This window comes from Aquarana catesbeiana, linkage group LG04 (genome assembly GCF_042186555.1).
Source record: "Aquarana catesbeiana isolate 2022-GZ linkage group LG04, ASM4218655v1, whole genome shotgun sequence".
Taxonomy (NCBI): Eukaryota; Metazoa; Chordata; class Amphibia; order Anura; family Ranidae; genus Aquarana; species Aquarana catesbeiana.
Window position 1 is genome coordinate 596,906,166 of NC_133327.1, and position 26,694 is coordinate 596,932,859.

General features: G+C 40.5%; 1 protein-coding gene across 1 annotated transcript in view; it reads left to right on the top strand.

Annotated features, from left to right (window-relative positions):
• The window catches only part of SLC1A4 (solute carrier family 1 member 4), an 84,214-nt gene that overhangs the window by 51,046 nt on the left and 6,474 nt on the right, over window positions 1–26,694 (top strand). Inside the window, exons 4-7 of the mRNA XM_073628205.1 lie at window positions 6,183–6,349; window positions 8,892–9,125; window positions 13,007–13,201; window positions 16,722–16,856. Of these exons, the coding sequence (XP_073484306.1) occupies window positions 6,183–6,349; window positions 8,892–9,125; window positions 13,007–13,201; window positions 16,722–16,856 (731 nt within the window). The remainder of the gene's footprint in view (window positions 1–6,182; window positions 6,350–8,891; window positions 9,126–13,006; window positions 13,202–16,721; window positions 16,857–26,694) is intronic.

The window sequence follows — 26,694 nt, forward strand, 5'->3', positions numbered from 1 at the left end:
ATGATCTCAGGCATGTTCGAATCTTAGTCCAAACACACTTGAGTGAGCCCGCTAGGAAGGTGACACTGTACTGGGCCAATCTTAAGTAGCCAAATCATTCCCCGCCCCACACCAATATGTATAAACACCCCTTATGCAGTGACAGCTTCCTGATGGCCTCGCTCAGTTGGGTTTGGACAGCTCATCCTTAAAGGCCCATACACACAATACGAAAATCGGAAGAAAAATTTAGTTCGACGAACGATCTTCCGATTTTCGGATTGTTAGTTTGGTGCTTTCAACAGCAGATTCCGGTTTCTTCGTCAGACAAAAGCTGGATGTGCAGACTATAAAATTTTTGCCGGATGTGAACTCAACGTCCGATTTTCGTTTAACCAGTATGGTTTTTGTATGAAAAAAATCGTAAGAGCAAGACTACGCATGCTCAGAAACGAAAGAATACATACAAAACTATTCAACACATTACGTCACTTCTGAAGTTGTATTCTGTCGTACAAAAATTTTCGTATAGTGAGTAACCTCTTCACTTTCTATATGAGACTAGAATGCAACAAAAAACAGACGAATGGTTGTCCGAAAATCTGATTGTGTGTACGAGGCTTAAAATCTACAAGAGTAGACTGTGCCTGCACAGTGTGCATGGGCAGGGAGCCTGTTATCTCCATCAGGGGTGCATGTGACAGGTGACAATTTAGGAGTACAATGATGGCTGATGACCCATATGAACAGATGCCTGAACAAGGACCTTCCTGACTGAATCACCAGATATTTTTTTTAAAAAAGCTGCAGATCTAAAAATATTGAAAACATAAATACATTTATGTAGCAAAGCCTATTGGAATTTAGAGAGTGAGTTTAGATCTATTAGAGATCAGAATTGCAGACTTACACTCACCAGGCACTTTATTTGGTACACCTGTTCAATTGCTTGGTAACACAAATTGCCAATAAGCCAATCTCATGGCAGCAACTCAATGCATTTAGGCATCTAGATGTGGTGAAGATGACTTGCTGAAGTTTAAACCGAGCATCAGAATGGGGTAGAAAGGGGATTTAAGTGACTTTGAATGTGGCATTGTTGTTGGTGCCAGACAAGCTGGTCTGAGTATTCCAAAAACTGCTGATCTACTGGGATTTTCATGCACGACCATCTCCAGGATTTACAAAAAATGGTCCAAAATTGAGAAAATATCCAGTTCTGTGGACGAAAATGCCTTGTTAATATTAGAGGTCAGAGGAGAATGGGCAGATTGGTTCAAGATGATAGAAAGGCAACAGTAACTCAAATAACCACTCGTTACAACCAAGGTATGCAGAATACCATTTCTGAACACACAACACATCGAACCTTGAAGCAGATGGGCTACAGCAACAGAAGACCACACCGGGTGCCACTTCTGTCAGCTAAGAACAGGAAACTGAGGCTACAATTCACACAGGCTCACCAAAATTGAACAATAGAAGATTGGAAAAATGTTGCCTGGTCTGATGAGTCTCAATTTCAGCTGCGACATTCAGATAGTAGGGTCAGAATTTGGCGATAAAACAACATGAAAGCATGGATCCATCCTGTTCAGGCTGATTGTATTGGTGTAATGGTGTGGGGAATATTTTCTTGGCACACTTTGGACCCTTTAGTACCAACTGAGCATTGTTTAAACAGCCTACCTGAGTATTTTTGCTGACCATGTCCTTCCCTTTATGACTGCAGTGTACCCATCTTCTGATGGCTACTTCCAGCAGGATAATGTTACATAGTTAAATAGTTATATAGTTGGTGAGGTTGAAAAAGGACACAAGTCCATCCAGTCCAACCTGTGTGTGTGCTTATATGTTAATAGTATATTGTATACCCCTGTATGTTGTGGTGGTTAAGGTGCCCATCTAATAGTTTTTTTAAATTATCGATGCTCCCCGCTGAAACCACCGCCTGTGGAAGAGGTTAAACCGGTTCTCTTCTAAATTTAGTGAATGGCCGTGTGTCTTTTTAAATTCCCTATCACGGAAAAGTTTTTTCCCTACGCTAGGGTTACCAGTACAGTATTTGTACATTGAAATCATATCCCCACTTTAAGCGTCTCTTCTGCAGAGAGAATAAGTTCAATGCTTGTAGTCTTTCCCCAAAGCTGAGATTCTCCAGTCCCTTTATTAGTTTTGTTGCCCTTCCCAGGACTCTCTCCAGTTCCAGCACATCCTTCCTGAGGACTGGTGCCCAGAACTGGGTGGCCTACTCCAGGTGCGGCTAGACCAGAGTCTTGTAGAGTGGGAAAATTATGGTTTTATCTCTACCCTCAGGTCCTTTTCCATCCTAGATTCCCCCCAGAGGTTCTCCCCCTAGCGAGTAAATTGCATTCATTTTTTGGCACATTTCAAGGGGTATGAATACTTTAAATAAATGTAGTATATTGACTTCTGTGATGCTGTTTTGAATGTTACATTTTGAAAGAAGCTGGAGACCAGCAGTAGGAAGGTGGCGGAGGCCATCTTGGTACACCCCGAACTGCTCTTCTCTAAACCTTTAGGCTCTGAAAATGTAACATGAAAACAGCATGACAGATCGCAATACACTATATTGATTTATAGACGCTCACTTTATTTGTTAAATGACTGTGAGATTAAAGATGTAGCTGGGTGTAGTAAGATGTCCGCTGGCGTCTTATGACTGCAGGTGTTCTGTCAGATTACCCTTAAACTGCGTAGAGGGTTCTTTACTGTAAGAGCGGTAAGGATGTGGAATTCCCTTCCACAGGCAGTGGTTTCAGCGGGGAGCATCGATAATTTCAAAAAACTATTAGATAGGCACCTGAACGACCACAACATACAGGGATATACAATGTAATATTGATATAAAATCACACACATAGGTTGGACTTGATGGACTTGTGTCTTTTTTCAACCTCGACCACTATGTAACTGCGCATGTGTAGTAAGTATTCAGCTGACGGAACGTCTCTTCCGTTACCTAATCCGCCTATTCTGGCAGAACATGTCCAAGACTCTCCTTCCTGATTGGCTGAGACACAGCAGCGAAGCCATTGGCTCCCGCTGCTGTCAATCAAAGTCAGTCAGCCAATCAGGATAGAGATGGGACAGGGCCGAACCGCAGCTCCGTGTCTGAATGGACACAGGGAGCTGTGACTCGGCTTGGGTGCCCCCATAGCAAGCTGCTTGCTGCAGGAGCACTAAGCAGGAGGGAGGGGCCCGGATCACAGAAGAGGAACCCGAGAAGTGCATGATCCAGGCTGCTCTGTGCAAATCTACTGCACAGAGCACTTATGTATAACATGTTTGTTATTTTTATTGAAAAAAAAATGAGACTTTACAATCACTTGAAGCTACCCCGCTGGCTTCAACACTTCCAAGTTATTGACCTGTAACAAGTATGCAGATCAGGAAAGTCAAAAGTCCTTATCTGTACACTTTTTTCAAGTAAATGATGGAAACAGAGGGTCAGGATGAAAGTCAGGCACCTAACATTTTTAGAATGAGATATTAACATGTCTTTTACATGGCAATTTTCCTTTCGATAAATTGTACATTAATATTGTATGATTTGCACTTACAGATTAGTAAGTTATTCCTTAAATGATTGGACCTACAAATACAGCCTGACTGGGTGCACTACGCTATTTTGCATTGAACAAATTAGATTTAGTTCATTTCCAGCAATTCATTCATGTAACCTATCAATTAGGTGTTATAGAACTTGCACACTAATTTATAGAACATAATGCATATTTTGTGTTTCAATGTCATTTCCAATAAAAATATATTTGACACGATATGTCCCTTGACTCACCTCCTAGTCTCAGTACGTTTCCTTCTATCTGCATACTAATGATAAATTTGGCATATAGACAAACATCACAATTATCTCATTAGAACCTTGTCTGCTGTAGCTAATGATTCAGTGTCTGTTGTATTACAGGAAACAGGGAATTAATGAGCATTTATTACCATTCCACAATGTTCTTGTTGGATTTCCTTAGAGATTATCAGTATTTTTTTATGATTATGATATTAGAACAGTAGAAGGAAAGGTCAGATAAATGGCACCACTAGTCAAGGACACTCTTATTGAATGACCTGCCATTTCCTTCCAAACAAGATGCAACCATAAATGTTGAAATAAAACTTTATGAAGACTTTGTAAGCTTTGGATTTTCAGAGTCAATAAGCATATTGTGATGTTTGAAAATAAAATAACCAATAAAAAGCCTGTATATTGGTGTATTTTTTGCAATGGTATAAATACTGAGAGAAGTAATCACTGTATACTAGCCTTGTTTATATCTTGTGAATGACACCTGTAACCCCAAAACATCATCTAAACCTCATTTGTTTTTGGTGAAAATATATAAGCGCATTTTCTCTGTAGAGCAATGGTGTTCAACTATCTTGAAAGCCTCAGTTGTGGCCCCTGGCATCACCAAAGGGCCGGACATAACATTCAGGAATGCTACAGAAAGCTGTCAGTGACTGCAGACGGCTAGAGATCACTGATATAAAAACCATTGCTTCCACATTGGTGCCCATCCTAAATTTACCTGTGCCATATTTAATATTTTTCTTAGCAAAATTAATTATAAAAGAGGAAGAAAAAAACATTAAAAGAGAAAAGCATAGAAAAAAAGAAAAGATAATGTAAAAGAGTTAACCCCTTGCCGACAGGCTCACGCCGATATACGTCAGCAGAATGGCACGGACAGGCATATTACCATACCTGTACGTTGCCTTTAAGACGTGGCATTGTGGGCGCGCGCCGCAAGCTCTGTGAGTGTGATCGTGGGTCCCGCGGACTCGATGTCCGCGGGGATACCCGCGATTGTCTCACGGAGAGGAAGAACGGGGAAATGCTGATGTAAACAAGCATCTCCCCGTTCTGCCTAGTGACAGGACACTGATCACAGCTCCCTGTAATCGGGAGCGGTGATCAGTGTTGTGACACACATAGCCAACCCCCCCCACAGTTAGAATCACTCCCTAGGACATACTTAACCCCCTCCTGGTTAACCCCTTCACTGCCAGTCACATTTACACAGTAATCAATGCATTTTTATAGCATTTTTATAGCACTGATCACTGTATAAATGTGAATGGTCCCAAAATAGCACCAAAAGTGTCCGATGTGTCTGCCATAATGTCGCAGTCATGATAAAAAGCGCTGATCACTGCCAAAAAAAAATTATTAATAAAATTGCCATAAAACTATCCCCTATTTTGTAGATGCTATAACTTTGCGATTTTTTTTTAATCAAATATATGTAGAAGAATACATATCGGCCTAAACTGAGAAAAACTAATTTTTTTTTATATATTTTTTGGGGATATTTATTGTAGCAAAAAGTAAATAATATTGCTTTTTTTTCAAAATTGTTGCTCTTTTTTTTTTTTATTGCACAAAAAAAAAAACCACAGAGGTGATCAAATACCACCAAAAGAAAGCATTATTTGTGGGGAAAAAAGGACGTCAATTTTGTTTGGGAGCCACATTGCACGACCGCGCAATTGTCCGTTAAAGTGATGCAATGCCAAATCACAAAAAGTGCTCCGGTCTTTGGCCAGCCAAATGGTCCGGGGCTGAAGTGGTTAAACCAAACCATTTAACTACTAGAACTCCTTTTAAAGAATATATTTACTTCGCTGGCCAGAGAAAGAATCTAAGTAAGGGAAACACCGCCTACTGTCTGCAGGAACTCCCAAGGCCGTACAATAAGTGCCAAAGGGTCTCATGCAGTTCCTGGGCCACAGGTTGGGCACCAAGGCTATAAAGATTTTATGCCAAGTACAAAATGTAACCTATTCCATACTGGAATTTGCAACATACTCATATGGAGAAAGCAGTAGCTTTTATGGGAAACAGCAGTATGTAGTATAAAGTCAGGCAGGGTTTGCAGGCAAGGAGGCACCAGGATCTTGAATGGGTGAGGGAAGATTTCCATACTGTCGTTCCAGAAAGAATAAGCAGGCAAATGACATTTTAAACTCACTGGGAACCAAGAAAACCTGATCTGGGTGAGCTTGACCTTTAGGAATGAATAAGTGGTGATAAATGTAGTTCTATGTACAAGCTGCTTCTCTTAATCTGTAGAAAAAAAATGTCAAAAACTTGATTTTGCTAACAATATGTTCAGATTATAAAGAACAAAGGATGATATTTGACATTAAAAATCTATTCTCAGGTACCTGTTGGTACAGAGGTTGAAGGGATGAATATTTTGGGACTGGTTCTCTTTGCTCTTGTCCTGGGAGTGGCCTTGAAGAAGCTGGGACCAGAAGGAGAGGAGCTCATCCGATTTTTCAATGCCTTTAATGAAGCTACGATGGTTATTGTGTCTTGGATTATGTGGTAAGTGATTTTCAGATGCTTCATTTACCTACACTATTACAGGAAAAAAAACTCTTTTTACATCACATTGTTATTGTAAATAGGAATTTTACTTGGCCAACAGACACATTTCAAAAATGCCCTTTTCTGAATGGGCAGTCAATAGATTTTAAAGTACATAAAATACCTATGGACTTAAGAGAGCAGTAGTACATATTATCACAATGAAATCAATGAAATGTCTTCCTTGTAAACTACATCATCTAACGCTTGTCATACACTTAAAGATTTTTTTTTTTCGTTCAGAAATCTAACAAATTCCATCATCAATGCTAAACAGCATAGATGGACGAATTCCCCCTGCCAGCTATTGTATTCTGACAGCGGCTACAGCTGCTGTCAGAATACTGGGACAGTGTCTGCATCTGATTGGATTCAGGCCCTGTTTGGCCATCAATTATTTACTAAGCTCCTTCAACAAAAGTCAACTGTTCAGGGGACTTTTGGCAAAGGTGGGTGGTGCTGACAGGGGCATGCGTGGCTCAAACTTCCAGTCAATTCACCATAAATCTGTGGAAATATGAGCTGTGTATGTCAGCCTTAACATGTAACCAGTAACAGAAATAGGAGTAGTGGCCAGCGCAGACAGGAACTGACACAACCAAAAAGTGGTCATATTCCTACTAAAGTTACATGTGTCAAGACAATAGAAAAGAATGTTTTTTTTTCTTTTAAGTGGGGAAACATGCAAGTGCTTATTGTCTTCTACTTCTGCACGGGCTTCATTTAATAAGTAAGGTCTGGTCACAGGGTCTCTTTAACCACTTGAGCCCCGGAAGAATTTACCCCCTTCCTGACCAGGCGTCGCTTTAACTGATAATTGGGCGGTAGTGCGATGTTGTACACAAGCAAAATTGGTGTCCTTTTTTCCCCACAAATAAAGCTTTCTTTTGGTGGTATTTGATCACCTCTGCGTTTATATTTTTTGCGCTATAAACAAAAAAAGAGCAACAATTTTGAAAAAAAAACACAATATTTTGTACTTTTTTGCTATAATAAATATCCCAAATTTAAAAAAACAAACAAATTCATCAGTTTAGGCAGATATGTATTCTTCTATATATTTTTGGTAAAAAAATTGCAATAAGCGTATATTGATTGGTTTGCGCAAAAGTTATAACGTCTAAAAAATAGTGGATAGATTTATGGCATTTTTATTATTATTATTTTTTTTTACCAGTAATGGCTGATCAACGATTTCTATCGTGACTGCGACATTGCGGCGGACAGATCGGACACTTTTGAGACTTTTTTGGGACCATTGAACCATTTGTACAGCGATCAGAGCTAAAAATAGCCACTGATTACTGTATAAATGTCATTGGCAGGGAAGGGGTTAACACTAGGTGGCGATCAAGGGGTTAACTGTGTTCCCTCAGTGTGTTCTAACTGTGGGGGGGGGTGGAACTGACTAGGGGAGGAGACCGATCAGTGTTCATACTTAGTATGAACACACGATCTGTCTCCTCTCCCATGAGAGAACCGGGATTTGTGTGTTTACACACATAGATCCCGGTTCTCACTCTGTCACGAGCAATCGCGGGTACCCGGCGGTCAGTGCGCCCGCCGGGCATGCGAATTGGCACCAATTAAAGAGCCGGCGTAAAGCTACAATGGATTGCGCAGGGGTGCCATCCTGCCGCAGTGTAAGTGCGGTGGCTGGTCGGGAAGGGGTTAACAAACATAGCCTAAATGTATTGTAAAGCTAGCAAAGAATAGAATCCTGAAACACTGTACAAATCCAATACTATAGCAGCGCTCCTGTCAGTCCATTTAAAACATGACCGACATTTATATGTTTGACCACATAAGAGATAGAAGGATGACACTTAGTGAAAACAGTTCTGAAGGAAGACAGTGGTCCTAGTAGATATTATGAGCGTGCACCTACACCCAGATCCACATTGCATGAGTCACACTTCTCGAGGGGTTCAAACTCACCAGAAAACAGTAAATCACAAGTCTTGAAGTAAGCAGAAGGAAGTCATCCAAGATTTAGGTTTGGTTAGGGCTACAAATCACTCCATGAATAGACATTCATAAAAAAGATTCCACATAGCCTGATCCTGTTTAACACTTTTAATGCAAAACCCAACCCCCTAAAGATTGCACTTCCAAACATTTTAAAATCAATGAGCATATAATGCAAAACTTAGTTACCAGTCTGCTGATACAGGAGACTGCCAGTGTAGGTTACACAGCCGCTCTGATTCCCCCTGGTTGTCTCTCGCTGACTGTGACATGCAGTGCGTCACTTCCGGACGCCGTAAGGTCACACCCAGATGCATTTCATCATTACGACTTTGTCTGTGGGTGTGAGTAGGCCATTAATTACACTGAGTTTAATAGCCTAAAAGTAACACTGAAACATAGCTAAACTCTCTAATAGAATTTACTGATTATTTCATCATTCAATGCATATGCCTTTAACTTACTGAAAAAAATGGTAAATGGTGTTTTGTAAAATTCCAAATATAATGATTCATCTTGCATTGTTATTTAGGTATGTCCCTATTGGAATTATGTTCCTAGTGGGCAGCAAGATTGTTGAGATGGGAAATATCGTGCTCCTGGTGACCAGCCTTGGGAAGTACATCATAGCATCGATTCTGGGTCACATTATTCATGGAGGAATAGTACTTCCACTTATCTATTTTGCCTTTACACGCAAAAACCCTTACACATTCTTACTTGGGCTGATAACTCCTTTTGCAACTGCCTTTGCCACATCCTCAAGGTAAGTCATTGCATGGTCATTCAGCATCCTCAGACTTGAAGTCTAAAGTAGTAATATGTCTAAGAACATTAGAGTGCTTTATTGAGTGCTTAGCTCTGAATGGTCTTTAGCTCTTTATTTAATGGCCTAAAAATATAGCGACAACTCTTAGCATTTAGCTCAACTCACTTGAACAGAATAGTGTGCAGCTCATAGATAATTACAGTTATATATGCCCTATCCTATGAATAATTAACCATTCAGTGAAAACATCAGTTCATTTGTATTTAATATAATATTGTATACCGGTAAATTGTAATAAGGCAGTAAAAAATTGAATTAAAAGTCAAGCTTTAAAAACTTTACATGAGAAATAGTTCGTTTTCATGCAGGCCGTGCAATAGTACTCCAGACGACCTTCCTGCTTGCTTGAGTTCAGTGTGTGTTAAAGTGTGTTACTGTACTCCTGACATACCCATATAGTATTTTGTGTTCCTGTAGTGTCTTAGCTCCTCCTATCAACATTTTCACAACTACCTGCCCCTGACCCCCACACATTCTTCCCAACCCTCCTTTCCCCTACATTGTCTTATCTTGCATACCCTTTGTTGTCATGAGTGAGGGAAATCCAACCCAGGGGCCCAGTAACAATCCTGTAAAAGAGCAAGAGTGGCTTTTGTGACTTTAGTTCAGTTGCAAGTTTCCTGGGGAAAATTACCAGTGACCTCGTTACCTTAGGCTGGCCATGCAGTTGTAGAATTTCTTTTTGAATGTTCAGAAGGTAATGCAGAAAATCATTTGTCAGAGCATTTGATAATACCATTATGGACTTGACAAAGTTCATATAAATATAGTGGTGTAGTGGGTAGCACTCTCGCCTAGCGGTAAGAAGGGTTGCTGGTTCGAATCCCAACCACAACACTACCTGCCTGGAGTTTGCATGTTCTCCCTGTGCCTGCGTGGGTTTCCTCCGGGTACTCCGGTTTCCTCCCACACTCCAAAGACATGCTAGTAGGTTAATTGGATCCTGTCTAAATTGTCCCTAGTATGTATGAATGTGAGTTAGGGACCTTAGATTGTAAGCTCCTTGAGGGTAGGGACTGATGTGAATGTACAATGTATATGTAAAGCGCTGCGTAAATTGACAGCGCTATATAAGTACCTGAAAATAAATAAAATAAATAAATATAAAAACCTTAAAAAGATTTGATTGCTATGCCAATGTTTTGAATTCTACGTTCGATTTCAAGATACGCATGTGCATTACAATAAGTATGTTTTTTCCCGAATGAAAGCCACATTTACAGTTGAAGTTTTGTTAGTTCAAGAAAATATTCTACCTTTTAACAATTAGAAAATGAAACAAACGTTCCAAGAACCATTTTTTAACAAAATTCTACTAATTAAAACAGCAGAGCAGGCGATTAGAAATTTTTTTTTTTAGCACCTTATAGTGGGCAAAAGAAAGATTATCAGTCTCTTAGCAATTTACCTTAATTTTGAGTTTTATATACTACACTATGTCTAGATTGAGCAAGGCTTTGGGGGTTATTTGCTGGAGAGGTAAGTATTTACATTTCTGGACTGAATAGTTTACTTTGGCATTTCAGAATATTCACCTTTCTCTGCACTCTTGTGATGGGGCAAAGGTTGGTTTTGTTTTCTTTTTTTAGTGCCTTCTAAATGTTTGTCATTAGCTTTGTGTAATAATTGTTTTTTCAATAAAATAATTCCATCATATTATTGGTATGTCCATATACAGGTTTGTTACGTAATAGACATACATAAAGAGGAGCTCCAATCTACCTAGCTATAATTAAAATCTATGCCCTGATAATTGTCCCTGTGTGAAAATAAAAAAAAAATACTTACTAGTCTATGTAGATCAGCGTTGTCTTCCTGGCAGCCAAAATTCTCCCTTATTGCTCTACTCCGGTGCTGCCATGTTGTAACAAGATCCTGTGCATGCACAGACATGCCACAGACCAGACAAAGACCCGTCTCATGTTTGCATATGTACAGAAAGCTGCCGGTCTCTGCCAGGTCCCATAGACTGCCAGAGTTCCAAGGCTTTTCCGTACATGCACGAGGGGATCACGTGCACGCACAGACATGTCAAGGGTCTCCAACAAGTCCCATAGACCTGGCAGAAACCCGCAGAATGTCTACACATGTGTGAGATTTTGGGCTGAGCACTAAGGCTAGGTGAGGATTCAGGAATTAAAATAATAGAAATAATACAGAAGATTAACGGTATTTATGATTTTAAAAAAATGTCCCGAGAGGGGAAGGGGAAAAGAAGAGATGAAATGCTATGCATAAGTGAAGATTTGCTTTCAAGCAAGCTCTGCATGTGCTTTTGTTGTATACAAAGTGTGCATGTTGCCCAAAGAATTCTGGGCAAACTTTAGATGCATCTCAAGTAAACTGGCTATCATTTATAGATGTAGCGCCCTCCTAGCATAGGATGCTAGGTAAATGTAGTTATTTTGCTCCTTCTGTAATCAAGGGAGCAGTATTCATTTTTTCTGTCCTGTTCAGGGTTTCAAAGGCTGGGAGCATGATTGCTTTTTCCTGCCTCTGAAAGAAGCTTCCAGAGCTTAGGGCAGGAAATTCAAAACAACAAACCTAAACATTTATCGAGTTCCAGCCGATCCCTGGAGAGGAGTGACCAGTAGGAGGAATGGTAATAAATAGTCTGAGATACCGGTGAGGTTCCTTCTATTCAGGAGGGTTCCAGATCCAGATGGTCTGCTTCCCTCAGGCTGCTCACAGACTGAACAGCTGCTCTTGAGGCCTCAGCCATGCTAGAGCTGAGGGCTTGGATGGAGTTTACCTGAAGCTGATTGCAGAACCATACCACAAGGGATCTTGTCTTGAGAGGTGCCTTCTCCCTCATTGGACCATGTCTGGAGGAAGCTAGTAAATGGTATCTGTCATGGGGACTTGGAACTAGTGACCTTAAGCTGATCCCTGTGACTGGATAGTGCATTGGAAGCTGCACTGGATATCAGCAGATGGCAAAAATACTTGCCTCATGGTATTCAGCTGTGGGGCCTTAGATTATTCAATACTTGCTAATACTTCTAGAGAAGATTTTTGTCTAACTACCGTGTGTTTTTGGGTATTCTATGCCCAAGTACCTTCTCCTGTTGAAGTTCTGCAAGCAATAAAATACAATAAAATACAAAAAGACATCCCCTAGACTGGATTATTGAAGCTGATATTGATATGATTAGAGTGATATTAAAGTTTTGTTTTCTTATTTTTTTAAGATAAAATAATAAATATGTTATACTGACCTGCTCTGTGCAATGTTTTTGCACAGAGCAGCCTCGATCGTCTTCTTCTGGGGTCCCCCACCAGTGCTCCTGGCTCCTCCTCTTCGGCGAGTGCCCCCATCGAAAGCCACTTTCTATAGGGTGCACTCATGCGGGCTCGCTCTGAAGCCACCTTGTCTGCATCTATAGACACAGTACGGTGCCGGGTGCACAGAATTTGACTGACAGCAGCGAGAGCAAATGGATCCCGCTGCTATCGATCTGCCCAGTGAGGAGGAAGAGAGCAGCTGCTATCATGCACAATGCTGGATCAAAATCAGGCTCAGGTAAATATAAGGGGGTGGGGGGGTTTACCTTTGAATGCATTAAGGTAAGAAATAATTACATTTAGCTGATCACATTAACTAACATATACTGTATATCCAGAGATTTTAAATGGCTTCAGAAGCCCTCTAACTTACTGTATCTTCACCTGTCTGTGTCTCTGGTGAGCCAGTCTCTCCAGTCAGTATTTTTACATAAGCAAAGCCTGTGGCTCTGAGTATTTAAGTAGTGTACGCAGGTGATTTGTTACAAACATGTCATGTGATAACTAATAAGTATTTTATTTTCTGACCTTAGCTCTGCAACTCTCCCAACTATGATCAAGTGCATTGAAGAGAACAATGGAGTGGACAAAAGAATTAGCAGGTTCATCCTCCCTATTGGAGCAACAGTGAACATGGATGGTGCGGCTATATTTCAATGTATGGCAGCTGTATTCATTGCCCAGATGAACAACACTGACCTAAATGCTGGACAGATCTTCACTATTCTGTGAGACAACAATCTATGTTATTATTCCCGTCCTCATTACAGGAAAATTGTGAAAGTGTTTATATTTATATGTAATGCAACTATAATTATGGAGACAGCCATTATATATATATATATATATATATATATATATATATATATATATAAAATGAACTGTGTAAGTGTATTCTGCAGTAAGCAGCCACAGGTAGAGATGCTTTGATATGCATTATAGAGTTGACAGATGCTACAAGCGCCATCTTTCTATGTACCTATTCTTATACTCTCACTATATGTAAATTACTGGTAGCCAGAATACACTATACTTGTCAGCACTTCATGGAGGCAAAAAGGTATCCCTTATTAGATGCTAAACCATGTCCGATCTACACAAGTTTTAACGTCCTTAAACTGATGGCATGGATTTCCTTTGGGTACTAGATCTATCACAATCTAAAAACATTCTAAAAGCCTATTTAGCATCTGAGCAGACAAACTTAGCAGGTATATATCAGTGTTGTACGGAAATAAGACTGTAGAAATTCTGTGGGATCAACGCTGACTATAGCATAGTTACATAGTTACATTTTTTCACATATTTTGGTTTAATTCGTATCAGCGATTTGGTATCTTTATCGTTTTATCAGCATATAATATTAACCACAAGTATATAGATGCACACCAGAATGGAAATAGAGCTTTAAATAAGAAAAGAATAGTTGTACATACAGGTATTATCAGCAAAGAGACCAACAAGAGTCCCAGTGGAATTGTACACATATACCCAAGCCTATACAGTAGTTAATAATAGAGATACTTTCAGATTAATCTTGAAGCAAAGTTCAATTGCAGGGGCCCCATAGGATGATCATGATTCAGTGTCCATCTGAGGATCAGAAGTGATGGAGATATCCTTCAACCATTGTCCAACCAGCTTGGAATGCAGATTCTTATAGCAGAGATCGTGGTGTGACACTGGAACTCAGAGTCAGCCTATCTACTGTGCATCTTTGTACCTAGTAGTTTCTAATCTGTCATGCAACTGGACCTCTTAACTACCAGAAGTGGCCCTCAGATGCCTAACCTGGCTCTAGCATATGGATAAGAAATGGGTGAGACCTCATGAGCTGCCAAAAAAAATATAAACTACCGTGAACTAAAAACTGAAAAAGCTGCCTGCACTTACCACACTTCCCCACAATGTGCAAAAACAAATGTATATAAATGTGCCGCGCTACTCCTAACCAACAATCAATACAACCTAAGCTGTAAAATAATCTGGATGATATGTGTAACATAAAACAGTGAATTACAAAATAATCCAATCATAATATAAAGTAATATAAATCCAGGAGGAGCCTGATTGTCTGACGTGTGGGAAGCAGGAAGTGATCTGGAGAGGAGGCAGAGGATGGATTGAACGGTGAGAAACCGGGGCTGCAGATCCGGGATTCAGGTGACCCTATCCCCCCCTTACCACCACAGCATTACAGCACTTTAGAAGCATTCTGTTACTATGTAAATGTGAGTTGTATAAACTTTGAGCGTTTTTTAAGATTAAACATTTTTTAGACGGTATCACACTATTGTATGCCTCTATTATTCTTCCTATGTGGCATATGCAAGGAGGCTTATTGGAAGTGACCAGGAGAAAACTGGAATCCTCTTAAAGCTGGGCTATTATCAGGAGCAAGAGGTGACCAGGGAAGAGTACCAGCTCACAGCAGCCAGTATACTTATAGGAGATAGAAGGATGGTTCAGGATATCTGCTGAAAACATCTTTTGGCTTATTTTCTAAGTCCTTAAGGTGAGGGTACAACTGAAGGGGGAGGAGTGCACATTGAATGAAGACACCTTATCACTTTATATGGACTGTGTTGATTATATTCATATAATTATGGACTGTGTGTGATTCACGGAGCACAAGCACTTTACATTATGATTGGATTATTATTTTACGAGCACGTTATATTATGATTGGATTATTTTGTAATTCACTGTTTTATGTTACACATATCATCCAGATTACTTTACAGCTTAGGTTGTATTGATTGTTGGTTAGGAGTAGCGCGGCACATTTATATACATTGGCTCTAGCATATGGTTATTGAGCCCAGAGCTAAAACTAGCTCGAGAATCCCAGACCAGAAGGGACAGGATTAACTATAATACAGGCGCTGCATATAAACTTTATAGCAATAAGCAGGTTCACCTACTAAAATACAGGAAGGTGATCACCACATACATACAGTAACTCAGACCTAGCTATCTGGCACTGTGCATGTGAGATAATAACAATAGAACAGAGGTAAGTCTGTCACCAGTCTTTAGATATTTACATATATTCACTATATTGCCAAAACTATTGCTACTCCTGCTATTACAGGCACATACATTTTAATGACATACCAGTCTTAGTACGTAGGGTTCAATATTGATTTGCCCCACCCTTTGCAACTATAATAGCTTCATCTCTTCTGGGAAGGCTGTCCACAATGTTTAAGAGTGTGTCTTTGGGAATGTTTGACCATTCTTCCAGAAGCCCATTTGTGAGGTCAGACACTGATGTTGGCACGAAGAAGGCCTGGCTCGCAGTCTCCGCTCTAATTCATCCCAAAGGTGTTCTATCAGGTTGAAGTCAGGACTCTGTGCAGCCCAGTTAAGTTCCTCAACCCCTGCAAGCCAGGCCTTCTTGTCCAACATCAGTTCCTGACCTCACAAATGCGCTCCTGGAAGAGTGGTTAAACATTCCCATAGACACACTCTTAAACATTGTGGACAGCCTTCCCAGAAGTGATGAAGCTGTTATAGCTGCAAAGGGTGGGGCAAATCAATATTGAACCCTACGTACTAAGACTGGGATGCCATTCAAATTTATGTGCGTGTAAAGGCAGGCATCCCAATAGTTTTGGGAATATAGTGTAGATACACCCAGAAGCTATGGGCAACAATAGTAAACTATTAAACATAGCAGCACTTGCCTAGTAATCCCTGTATTCTGATCTCGGTTCAGCAACAACTCTCTCATGGAGAAAACATGCTTCTCAGACATTCTCAGTATCTCTTCACTTCTTCCTTCTGGGATTCGTTATCCAACAACCCAGAGACAGGAAGTGCAAACATAACAAATTTACAGGAATTTATAAATATAGACAGTCAAGCACAGCAGATCCCTATAATAGCATAGATGTAAAGTATTCTGAGAATACCAGTCCCAGGTATCTAGTATGAAGCAGGGTTCTTAATCTCTGGTGTCCGCATGCTATATAGTGTGTTCATACTTTGGTGGCCATGGCTACTAATATGTAGAAATCAGAACATACATGATATGTACTTTTTATACTGTTGGGAGTATTCTCTGTTATTCAACTGTCCTGGAGAAAATGTTTCTATTATGTAGAATTCTTGCTCCCAGTTCAACTTCTTCCTATTAATATATTATACAATAGATAACAAAAAAAATAACCCCCATAACTATCACTGTCTGAAATGGAACCTAGAGGTCAAGGTGGGTGTCTAATTGTCCTTTATTATTCTCAGTGTGACAGCAACAGCATCAAGTGTGGGAGCAGCTGGAATTCCTGCCGGAGGTGTCCTCACTATCGCTATTATTCTAGAGGCGATTGGCCTTCCGACAAACGATTTGTCACTGATCCTGGCGGTAGATTGGATTGTGTGAGTATTCCTGTGATAGAAATATCTCATCTGACATTCTACCATTAATTCAACACACTACTGTCAAGTGAATAAGAATTCAGCATATTAATTTAGGCACGATCATGAATACAACTCTATTTGTTTAAAAACCTTTAGTGCAGGAGTCTCCAAACTCTCTGAGCAAAGAGCCAGTTTACTCTCCTTCAGACTTTGAAGGGGCCAGACTGTGGCCAGTGTGGTAGAAAATGCCCTGGCGTCAATGAGAGTAAAGAATGCCCCATCATTGGTATTAGTGGGAGGAATATTAACTCTTTGTTGGTATTAGGGGAAGAAATGGTGCCGCATCATTGGTGTCATTGGGAGGAATAGGGCCCTGCAGTTGGTGTCAGTGGGAAGAATAGTGCCCCATTGTTGGGGAGTGTGTAGGAATAGCATCCTATTGTTGGTATAAGTGACAAGAATTATGCCCCATTGTTGGTGTAGAAGGAATAGTGCCTTGTATCAGTGGAAGGCATAGGGGCCTGATAAAGGCAAGCAAAAGGCCACATCTGGCTCCCGAGACGCAGTTTGGAGACCACTGATTTAGAGGCTCATTTATAATGGAGAGGGGATATAGCTATCCTGTGTGCTCTCCAGGGTTACACCATACAGTTGCCTTTATGTCCCAGATGCATTTACAGCCCAATTATTAAATGCAGTCTGCAGTGTAGGTGGATTCCTCTCTGTTTAACGTAACATTTTGGAGGAAAGCTGGTCACATGGTTTTGACAGGTCACGTGACTAGGCTCTCCTCCCTTCTTTTCTTTTATTAATTTGTATTGCCCTCTGTGGAATGCAATACAAATCAAACTACTAAGCTTTATAAATGTGTGTTAGCAAGACCATACTGCTGCTTTGTGAATGGACTGTTCAAGAGTTATCAGACAAATATAATAAAATTGGCTTTTATTTGAAGTTTAAAATAAATGCCTGTCACATTTTCTGGTTTCCCTTATTCCACACCATAAAATGAGGTTAATCTTATTTATTTTTCAACAACTCCATGGTTCAGTTGCCTTGAAATGATGGGCAGATGTCTGCCTTTTTTTAACAGCATGGCATATTCTAGAGGGTGTTGTGATGAGGAGTGGTGCGCATGCTGACTACCATTTCCTCCCTCTTCTTACTGAGGATCAGCATCATCACAGAAAAGATTTCCAACAGCAGACAGTTAATTTCACAAAAGAGATTTCAAAGCCTCAGAACTTTTGGTATATCTGAATTGACTAGATAATAATCCAAACAACACAAAAACGTATCTCAGAGACTGTAAGTAATGTTTTCTTTCTATGTCCCTTTTCTTCTTTGCTGATAATCTCCATGCATTCCATTCTGTGGTTTATTGTATTCTCAGTAGTACAATACCTTGAAAAATTATTCATACCCATTGACATTTTCCACATTTTGTCATTTTATAACCAAAAACGTAAATGTATTTTATTGGGATTTTGTGTGATAGACCAACACAAAGTGGCACATAATCATGAAGTGGAAGGAAAGTTATAAATGGTTTTCAACATTTTTTACAAGTTTTTTTACAAAATCTAGTGGAACCAATTACCTTCAGAAGTCACCTTATTAGAGAACCTTAGTGAACAAAAACAGCATCATGAAGTCCAAGGAACACACCAGACAGGTCAGGGATAAAATTGTAGAGAAATTTAAAGCAGGGTTAGGCTATAACAAAATATCCCAAGCTTTGAACATCTCACAGAGCGCTGTTCAATCCATCATACGAAAAAATGGAAAGACATGGCTGTCCACCTAAACTGACAGGCTGGGCAAGCAGAGCATTAATTAGAGAAGCAGCCAAGAGGCCCATGGTAACTCTGGAGGAGCTGCAGAGATCCACAGCTCAGGTGGGAGAATCTGTCCACAGGACAACTACAGTGCCTTGCAAAAGTATTCACACCCTTGGCATTTTTGGTGTTTTGTTGCCTCACAACCTGGAATTGACATGGATTGTTTGAGGATTTGCATCATTTAATTTACAGAACATGTCCACAACTTTGAAGATATTTTTTTTTTATTGTGAAGCAAACAAATAGGACAAAATAACAGTAAAAAGTCAATGTGCATAACTATTCACCCCTAAAGTCAATACTTTGTAGAGCCACCTTTTGCAGCTATCACAGCTCCAAATCGCTTTAGCTGAGTCTCTATGAGCTTGCCACATCTTACCACCAGGATTTTTGCCCATTCCTCCTTGCAAAACTGCTCTAGCTCCTTCAAGTTGAATGGTTTGCGCTTGTGAACAGCAATCTTTAAGTCTGACCACAGATTTTCTTTTTGATTGAGGTCTGGGCTTTGACTAAGCCATTCCAACACATTTACATGTTTCTCCTTAAACCACTCAAGTGTTGCTTTAGCAGTGTGTTTGGGGTCATTGTCCTGCTGGAAGGTAAACCTCCGTCCTAGCCTCAAATCACACACAGAGTGGTACAGGTTTTGCTCAAGAATATCCCTGTATTTAGCACCATCCATCTTTCCCTCAACCCTGACCAGTTTCCCAGTCCCGACTGCTGAAAAACATCCCCACAGCATGATGCTGCCACCATCATGTTTCACTGTGGGGATGGTGTTCTTTGGGTGATGTAATGTGTTGGGTTTGCACCAGACATAGCCTTTTCTTTGATGGTCAAAAAGTTCAATTTTTGTCTCATCAGACCAGAGCACCTTCCTACATACATTTTGGGAGTCTCCCACGTGCCTTTTCGCAAACTCAAAACGTACCATTTTGTTTTTTGCTGAAAGTAATGGCTTTCTTCTGGCCACTCTGCAATAAAGCCCAACTCTATGGCGTGTACGGCTTACTGTCGTCCTATGTACAGATACTCCAGTCTCTGCTGTGGAACTCTGCAGCTCCCCCGGGGTTATCTTAGGTCTCTGCGCTGCCTCTCTAAATAATGCCCTCCTTGCCCGGTGCATGATCTTTGGTGTGCAGCCTTCTCTTGGAAGGTTTGCTGTTGTGCCATGTTCTTTCCAGTTGGTTATGATAGATTTGATGGTGCTCCTAGGGATCATCAAAGATTTGGATTTTTTTTATAACCTAACCCTGACTTGTATTTCTCAACAACATTGTCCCTTATTTGTTTGGAGCGTTCCTTGGTCTTCATGGCAGTGTTTGGTTAGTGGTGCCTCTTGCTTAGGTGTTGCAGCCTCTGGGGCCCTTCAAAAAGGTGTGTATATGTAATGACAGATCATGTGACACTTAGATTGCACACAGGTGGACATCATTTTACTAATTATGTGACTTCTGAAGGTAATTGGTTGCACCAGAGCTTTTTATGGGCTTCATAACAAAGAGGGTGGATACATACGCACATGCCAATTATCAGTTTTTTTATTTCTGAAAAATAGTTTTATGTATATATTTTTCTAATTTTACTTCACCAACATAGACTATTGTGTTCTGATCCATCACATATCATTCAGATTAAAAAAACATTGAACCAAAGGCTATAATGTAACAAAATAGGTAAAAAGCCAAGGGGGGGGGGAATACTTTTGCAAGGCACTGTATTAGTTATGTACTCTACAAATTTGGCCTTTATGGAACAGTGGCAAGAAAAAAGTCATTGTTGAAAGAAAGCCATAAGAAATCTCATTTGCGTTTTTTTGTGAGAAGCCATGTAGAAGCCAACTTTTTGGTCTAAAAGCAAAACGCTATGTGTGGCGGAAAACTAACACTGCACATCACCCTGAACACACCATACCCACCATGAAACATGGTGGTGGCAGCATCATGTTGTGGGGATGCTTTTCTTTAGCAGGGACAGGAAAGCTGGTCAGAGTTGATGCGAACATTGAAGGAGCCAAATACAGGGCAATCTTAGAAGAAAACCTGTTAGAGTCTGCAAAAGACTTGAGACTGAGGTTCACCTTCCAGCAGGACAACGACCCTAAACATACAGCCAGAGCTACAATAGAATGGTTTAGATCAAAGCATATTCATGCGTTAGAAAGGCCCAGTCAAAGTCCAGACCTAAATCCAATTGAAAATCTGTGGCAAGACTTAAAAATTTCTGTTCACAGACGCTCTCCATCCAATCTGACAAATCTTGAGCTATTTTGCAAAGAAGAATGGGCAAAAATGTCACTTTCTAGATGTGCAAAGCTGGCAGAGACATACCCAAAAAGGCTTGTAACTGTAATTGTAGCGAAAGGTGGTTCTACAGAGTTTTAAGGGGGCTGAATACAAATGCACGCCACACTTTTCACATATTTATTTGTAAAAAAATTTGAAAACCATTTATCATTTTTCATCCACTTCATAATTACAGTTGTGCTCATAAGTTTACATACCCTGGCGGAATTTATGAGTTCTTGTCCATTTTTCAGAGAATATGAATGATAACACAAAAACATTTCTTTCACTCATGGTTAATGTTTGGCTGAAGCCATTTATTATCAATCAACTGTGTTTACTCTTTTTAAATCATAGTGGCAATAGAAACTACCCAAATGACCCTGATCAGAATTTTACAAAGCATGGTGATTTTGGCCTGATAACATGAACACAAGTTGACACAAATGGGTGTAAATGACTATTAAAGGTAACCATCCTCACCTGTGGTCTGTTTGCTTGTAATTAGTGTGTGTGTATAAAAGGTCAATGAGTTTCTGGACTCCTGACAGACCCTTGCATCTTTCATCCAGTGCTGCACTGATGTTTCTGGATTCTGAGTCCTGGGGAAAGCAAAATAATTGTCAAAGGATCTACAGGAAAAGGTAGTTGAACTGTATAAAACAGGAAAAGGATATAAAAAGATATCCAAGGAATTGAGAATGCCAATCAGAAGTGTTCAAAGTCTAATCAAGAAGTGGAAAATTAGGGGTTCTGTTGAAACCAAACCACGGTCAGGTAGACCAACTAAAATTGCAGCCACAACTTCCAGGAAAATTATTCGGGATGCAAAGAAAAACCCACAAATAACTTCAAGTGAAATACAGGCCTCTCTGAAAACGGTGTGGTGTGGCTGTTTCAAGATGTGCAATAAGGAGGTACTTGAAGAAAGATGGGCTGCATGGTCGAGTCGCCAGAAGAAAGCAATTACTACGCAAATGCCACAAAGTATCCCGCTTACAATACACCAAACAGCACAGAGACAAGCCTCAAACCTTCTGGCACAAATTCATTTGGAGTGATGAGACCAAAATTTCGCTTTTTGGCCACAACCATAAATGTTACATTTGGAGAGGAGTCAACAAGGCCTATGATGAACGGCACGGAGGTGGATCGCTGACATTTTGGGAATGTGTGAGCTACAAAGGCACAGGAAATTTGGTCAAAATTGTTGGCAAGATGAATGCAGTATGTTATCAAAAATAACTATGTTATGTTATCAAAAAATAAATACTGGAGGAATATTTGCATTCATCAGCCAGGAAGCTGCGCATGGGATGTACTTGGACATTCCAACATGACAATGATCCAAAACACAAGGCCAAGTAAACCTGTCATTGGCTACAGCAGAATAAAGTGAAGGTTCTAGAGTGGCCATCTCAGTCTCCTGACCTCAATATCATTGAGCCACTCTGGGGAGATCTTAAACGTGCAGTTCATGGAAGACTTTACAGGAACTGGAGGCTTTTTGCCAAGAGGAATGGGCACCATTCCATACCATACCACAAAAGGCTTCAAGCTGCCATTGATGTTAAAGGGGGCAATATACAGTATTAAGAACTGGGGTATGTAAACGTTTGATCAGGGTCATTTGGGTAGTTTCAGTTGTCATTATGATTTAAAAAGAGTAAACACAGTTGATTGATAATAAATGGCTTCAGCCAAACACTAACCATGAGTGAAAGAAAAGTTTTTGTGTTATCATTCATATTCTCTGAAAAATGGCCAAGAAATCATAAATTCTGCCAGGGTAAACTTATGAGCGTTAGGAATGTAGATTGTCTAGGGGTATTTTTAGACCCTCGATACCTCTGCATAAGGTGTACCTTACAATCCCCACAGGCCTGTGAGATTAGCCCATTGAGACAATGATTAAAAAAAACAGTAACAAAGTCTCTCCGAGTAAAATCTAAATCTTTACTCTGTCTCTGTGAATATAAAGGGGGTATTGTGAGAAAGTACAGCCCCCTGAACATCATACATATTATCCAATCAAATACAAAGACATTTTATGACAAAACCGAAACTCATACAGCGTCATTTCTGGGAAATCACGTGCTTTACGAGAAATTGGAAGTATCATATGAGAAACAAAACTAGAGAAAAGATAACAAAAACAATGAACAATACATGCACCCAGCTGTTTGTAAAATAGAGTACAGGATAAAACACAAAATGGAAATTGATTATTCTAAAATGGATGTAGTTAAGCTAAATATGCCTTCAACCCCCTCTTAGATCATATAAGATGATCTCTACATTATATCCAGTGTTCTAGTACTTCTTTGGGATTGTGGCATAGATTGCCTGACAATTCTTGTCATGTAGGATAGAACCTTATCATCAGTAGATTGAATGCGTGCAATTATGCAGTTACAACACTTAAAACAGAGGTAAAGAATCAGAGCAAGTATAAATATCATAGTAATGACAAGGACAATGTCTTTTAACCATGAAAATACATCTCCAAGCCCAAATCCAGCATTGTCGAATGGGCTCCATGTTTTATCAATGTCCCTAGCTTCCTGCTGGAGCTGGCCTACTTCTTTTCGGTGTTAATATCATAGTAGTCGTAGTCGGGCACCTTGGAACTTGTGTTAGAGATCCAAGTACAGCATTCGTAGTCCTCAGTCATTTCACATAAACCTGTGAGAGCTGCACTCATGCTTTCTATAGCCAACTCATGTAGTTCTAGCCGTTTTCTAATTGCTCTAGTTTCTATGTTTAACAAAGCAATGTCATCTGAATTCCTCTCCTTTATCTCATCCAATATACTTGAATAATTGTTCAACCTTTTCATCATGTCTATACCCCATCCTGTCCAAGAAGGAAACCATGCTCAGGCCATATCTTGTTTATAGAACAATTCCCTTTTGTTGCAGTGTTTGAGGGGGTATCTGGGGTGTATACTGGCCTCTAGGGGATGTCCCCCTTTATCATCCCCTACCACTCCCATGACAGGTACCAAGGATGCAAGATAACACAATCCCTTAACATGGAGTGACACCCAGGGATAACACACTTTCCCACAACATACATAAATACTTTGTCCTAATGCAAATGGATTCTTAGCGACAATCTCGTGAGTGTACTTGTCCTGTGTTGCGATTATAAATTGGTGGAATATATCACGTACATTATCAGAGAAGGAGGAAAAGTTATGCAAAGTACGGTTTAGCTTTTGGTCAGATACTTGAAACAGTGAGCAGGCAGGGGCAGAACCTCTGGATTTGCACATGGAGATGTTAAATATTGACCTGCTGCAAGTGAAGGGGTTAGTTTGTGTCTCATTCCCCAAATTAAAACACCAATAAGGGGAATGACTTTTACCTGCTATGGGAAAGGTAACAGTGTTGTTTATGTACAGAGTGGATATCTTAGTTACGAAGGCAGGAGGAGTCTCGTTGAGGAAGGAGGATATATTTAAAGGTACAGCCAAAAGAGGAATTCGGACAGTGCTAGGATGTAATTTGCTACATATCCAACATTCTTCATACCCTGATTTTTGAGCATAAGCATACTTAAATTTTAGCAAAAGCATCTTATCAGTAAAACTATCTCCAATTTCTCTCTTTGTTCTGGCTTGTGTCACTGTAGTGTTCTCTTGTGTGTGTGTGTTCCCACAGATACTTTTAATAGCACCCAGATCTTCAGGGTGGTATATACAGTTAATGATAATCCAAGTGGGCAGGAACACTATCAGAGAGATCAGGATCAGGAGGCAAAATGCCTTGCCAGAAGTCTATAGTGAAATAAGCGAGGTCATCTTCTCTGGCCGGACCTGCTTTCCCAGGAACTCCTCCTTCGTCTGCTTGGACTTCTGCTCGAGGGCCTCCTTTATCCAAGGTCTCCTTCCTGCTCCTGGGGCTTTGGGCAACCTTTATCACTCGGCTGGCATGGATCCAGGACTGGCAGTTTTCCACTAGGATGGCTGTTCTGGTCACTGCAACCACTATAGTAGGAGGTCCAAAGGGATACTCTTGCTTCTTATTTCTGTTCAGCTGTTGGACCACCATGGTGTCTCCCACCTTGAAGGGGTGAGTAGCTTCCTGTGAAGAAAAAGGAGAAGTGCAAGCAACATTTCTTTCGACTGTATCCAATGTTTCAACCAGTTTTCTTACATATTCTTCCTGCATTAAGTCTAAATATCCCTTTTCTATCATTAAAGGTGCTCTGGCCCATGGGGTGGGGAAAGGTCTACCCATCAAAACTTCAAAAGGTGAATACTCTGTTGTTTTGGAAGGGGTCATTCTTATTTCTGCCAGGACTCCTGGGAGGACCTTTTTCCAGTTGGCAAAGGTTCCTCCTGTGGCCTTTCTTATCTTGTCTTTTATTGTTCTGTTCATTATTCCTACTATCCCTGAGCTTTGAGGGTGGTAGGGAATGTGAGGTTTGTGCAGTCATGTTGTAGCACAACCTCATCCTGCTCTCCTTTTAATCCTAAAAGGGCGTTTAAGGTTGGCTCTGGGCCTGCAGTGGGAGAAGCATATTTGTTGTGCAATTATGGATTGGACAGCAAAATCACCTCATAGCCGCCCAACCTCTGAGCAGACATGTGCTGTGTATGTACATTTTTCAACAGGATTGACACATTGTGGGTAGTGTGAAGTGTGGTGTCATGTCCCAGAGTGAAAGAAGTGGCCGTCTAAACCACCATAGCACAGGATGCTAGAGCTCTAAGACACTCAAGTATGCCTTGCACCTGTACTGGAACCACCTTTGAGAAAAAAAAAACACAGGGCGCAGTCTCCCACCATGTTCCTAGGCTAGTACTCCCGCCATGGTTCTACAATTTTCCCTGGCAAACAAGTGAAACATTTTGCCAAATTCAGGGAGGCCAAGGCTCGGGCTGGTAACCATTGCACATTTCAACATGGCAAAAGCATTTAACAATTCATCAGACCATTTTACAATACCGGACATTTCAGAGAGGGTTGCTTGTCTCGATATATTGTCATAGAAAGAACAGTCAGGTATCCATTGGCGGCAGTAACCAATCATTCCAAGAAAGATGAGCATGTCTTTCTTTGTAAGTGGGCAGGGCAGACCCACTAGAGCCGCAGCTCTTTTGTGACTGACTTTCCTAACTCCCGGAGACAACACAAACCCTAGGTACTCAACCTCCTGTTTACACCATTGTAACTTTTTCTTAGACACTTTGTGACCACATACATGTAACCATTTCAAGGATAGGCTATCAGCTCGCCAGTCCTCCTCTGAAGAACTACAAATCAAAAGATTATCAACAAACTGCAACAGTACAGAACCACAAGGGGCAGCCCAAGGCCCAAGGGTGGCTTGGAGTACTATAGAATAGACCACAGGTGAGTCTATGTAACCCTGGGGCATTCTACACCAGGTAAACTGGTGACTGCTTTGGTCAATCGACACAGTAAAAGCAAAGAGTGGCCATGTCTCCTCGTCTACAGGGACGGAGAAAAAAAGCATTCTTTAAATCAATCACAGTAAGTGAATACTCTGCATCGGATGGTATGGCGGTAAGTATTGATGGCACATCAGGCACTATTGAGGCAATCGGTACCACTAGGCTATTTATGGCCCTTAGGTCTTGTACGAACCTATAGTCACCATTTGCCTTCTTTACTGGATTAATGGAAGTATTGTAGGGCGAGACAATTTCCCTTAAGATTCCTTTCTTTAAGAAATCCTCGACTATTGGCTGTAAGCCAT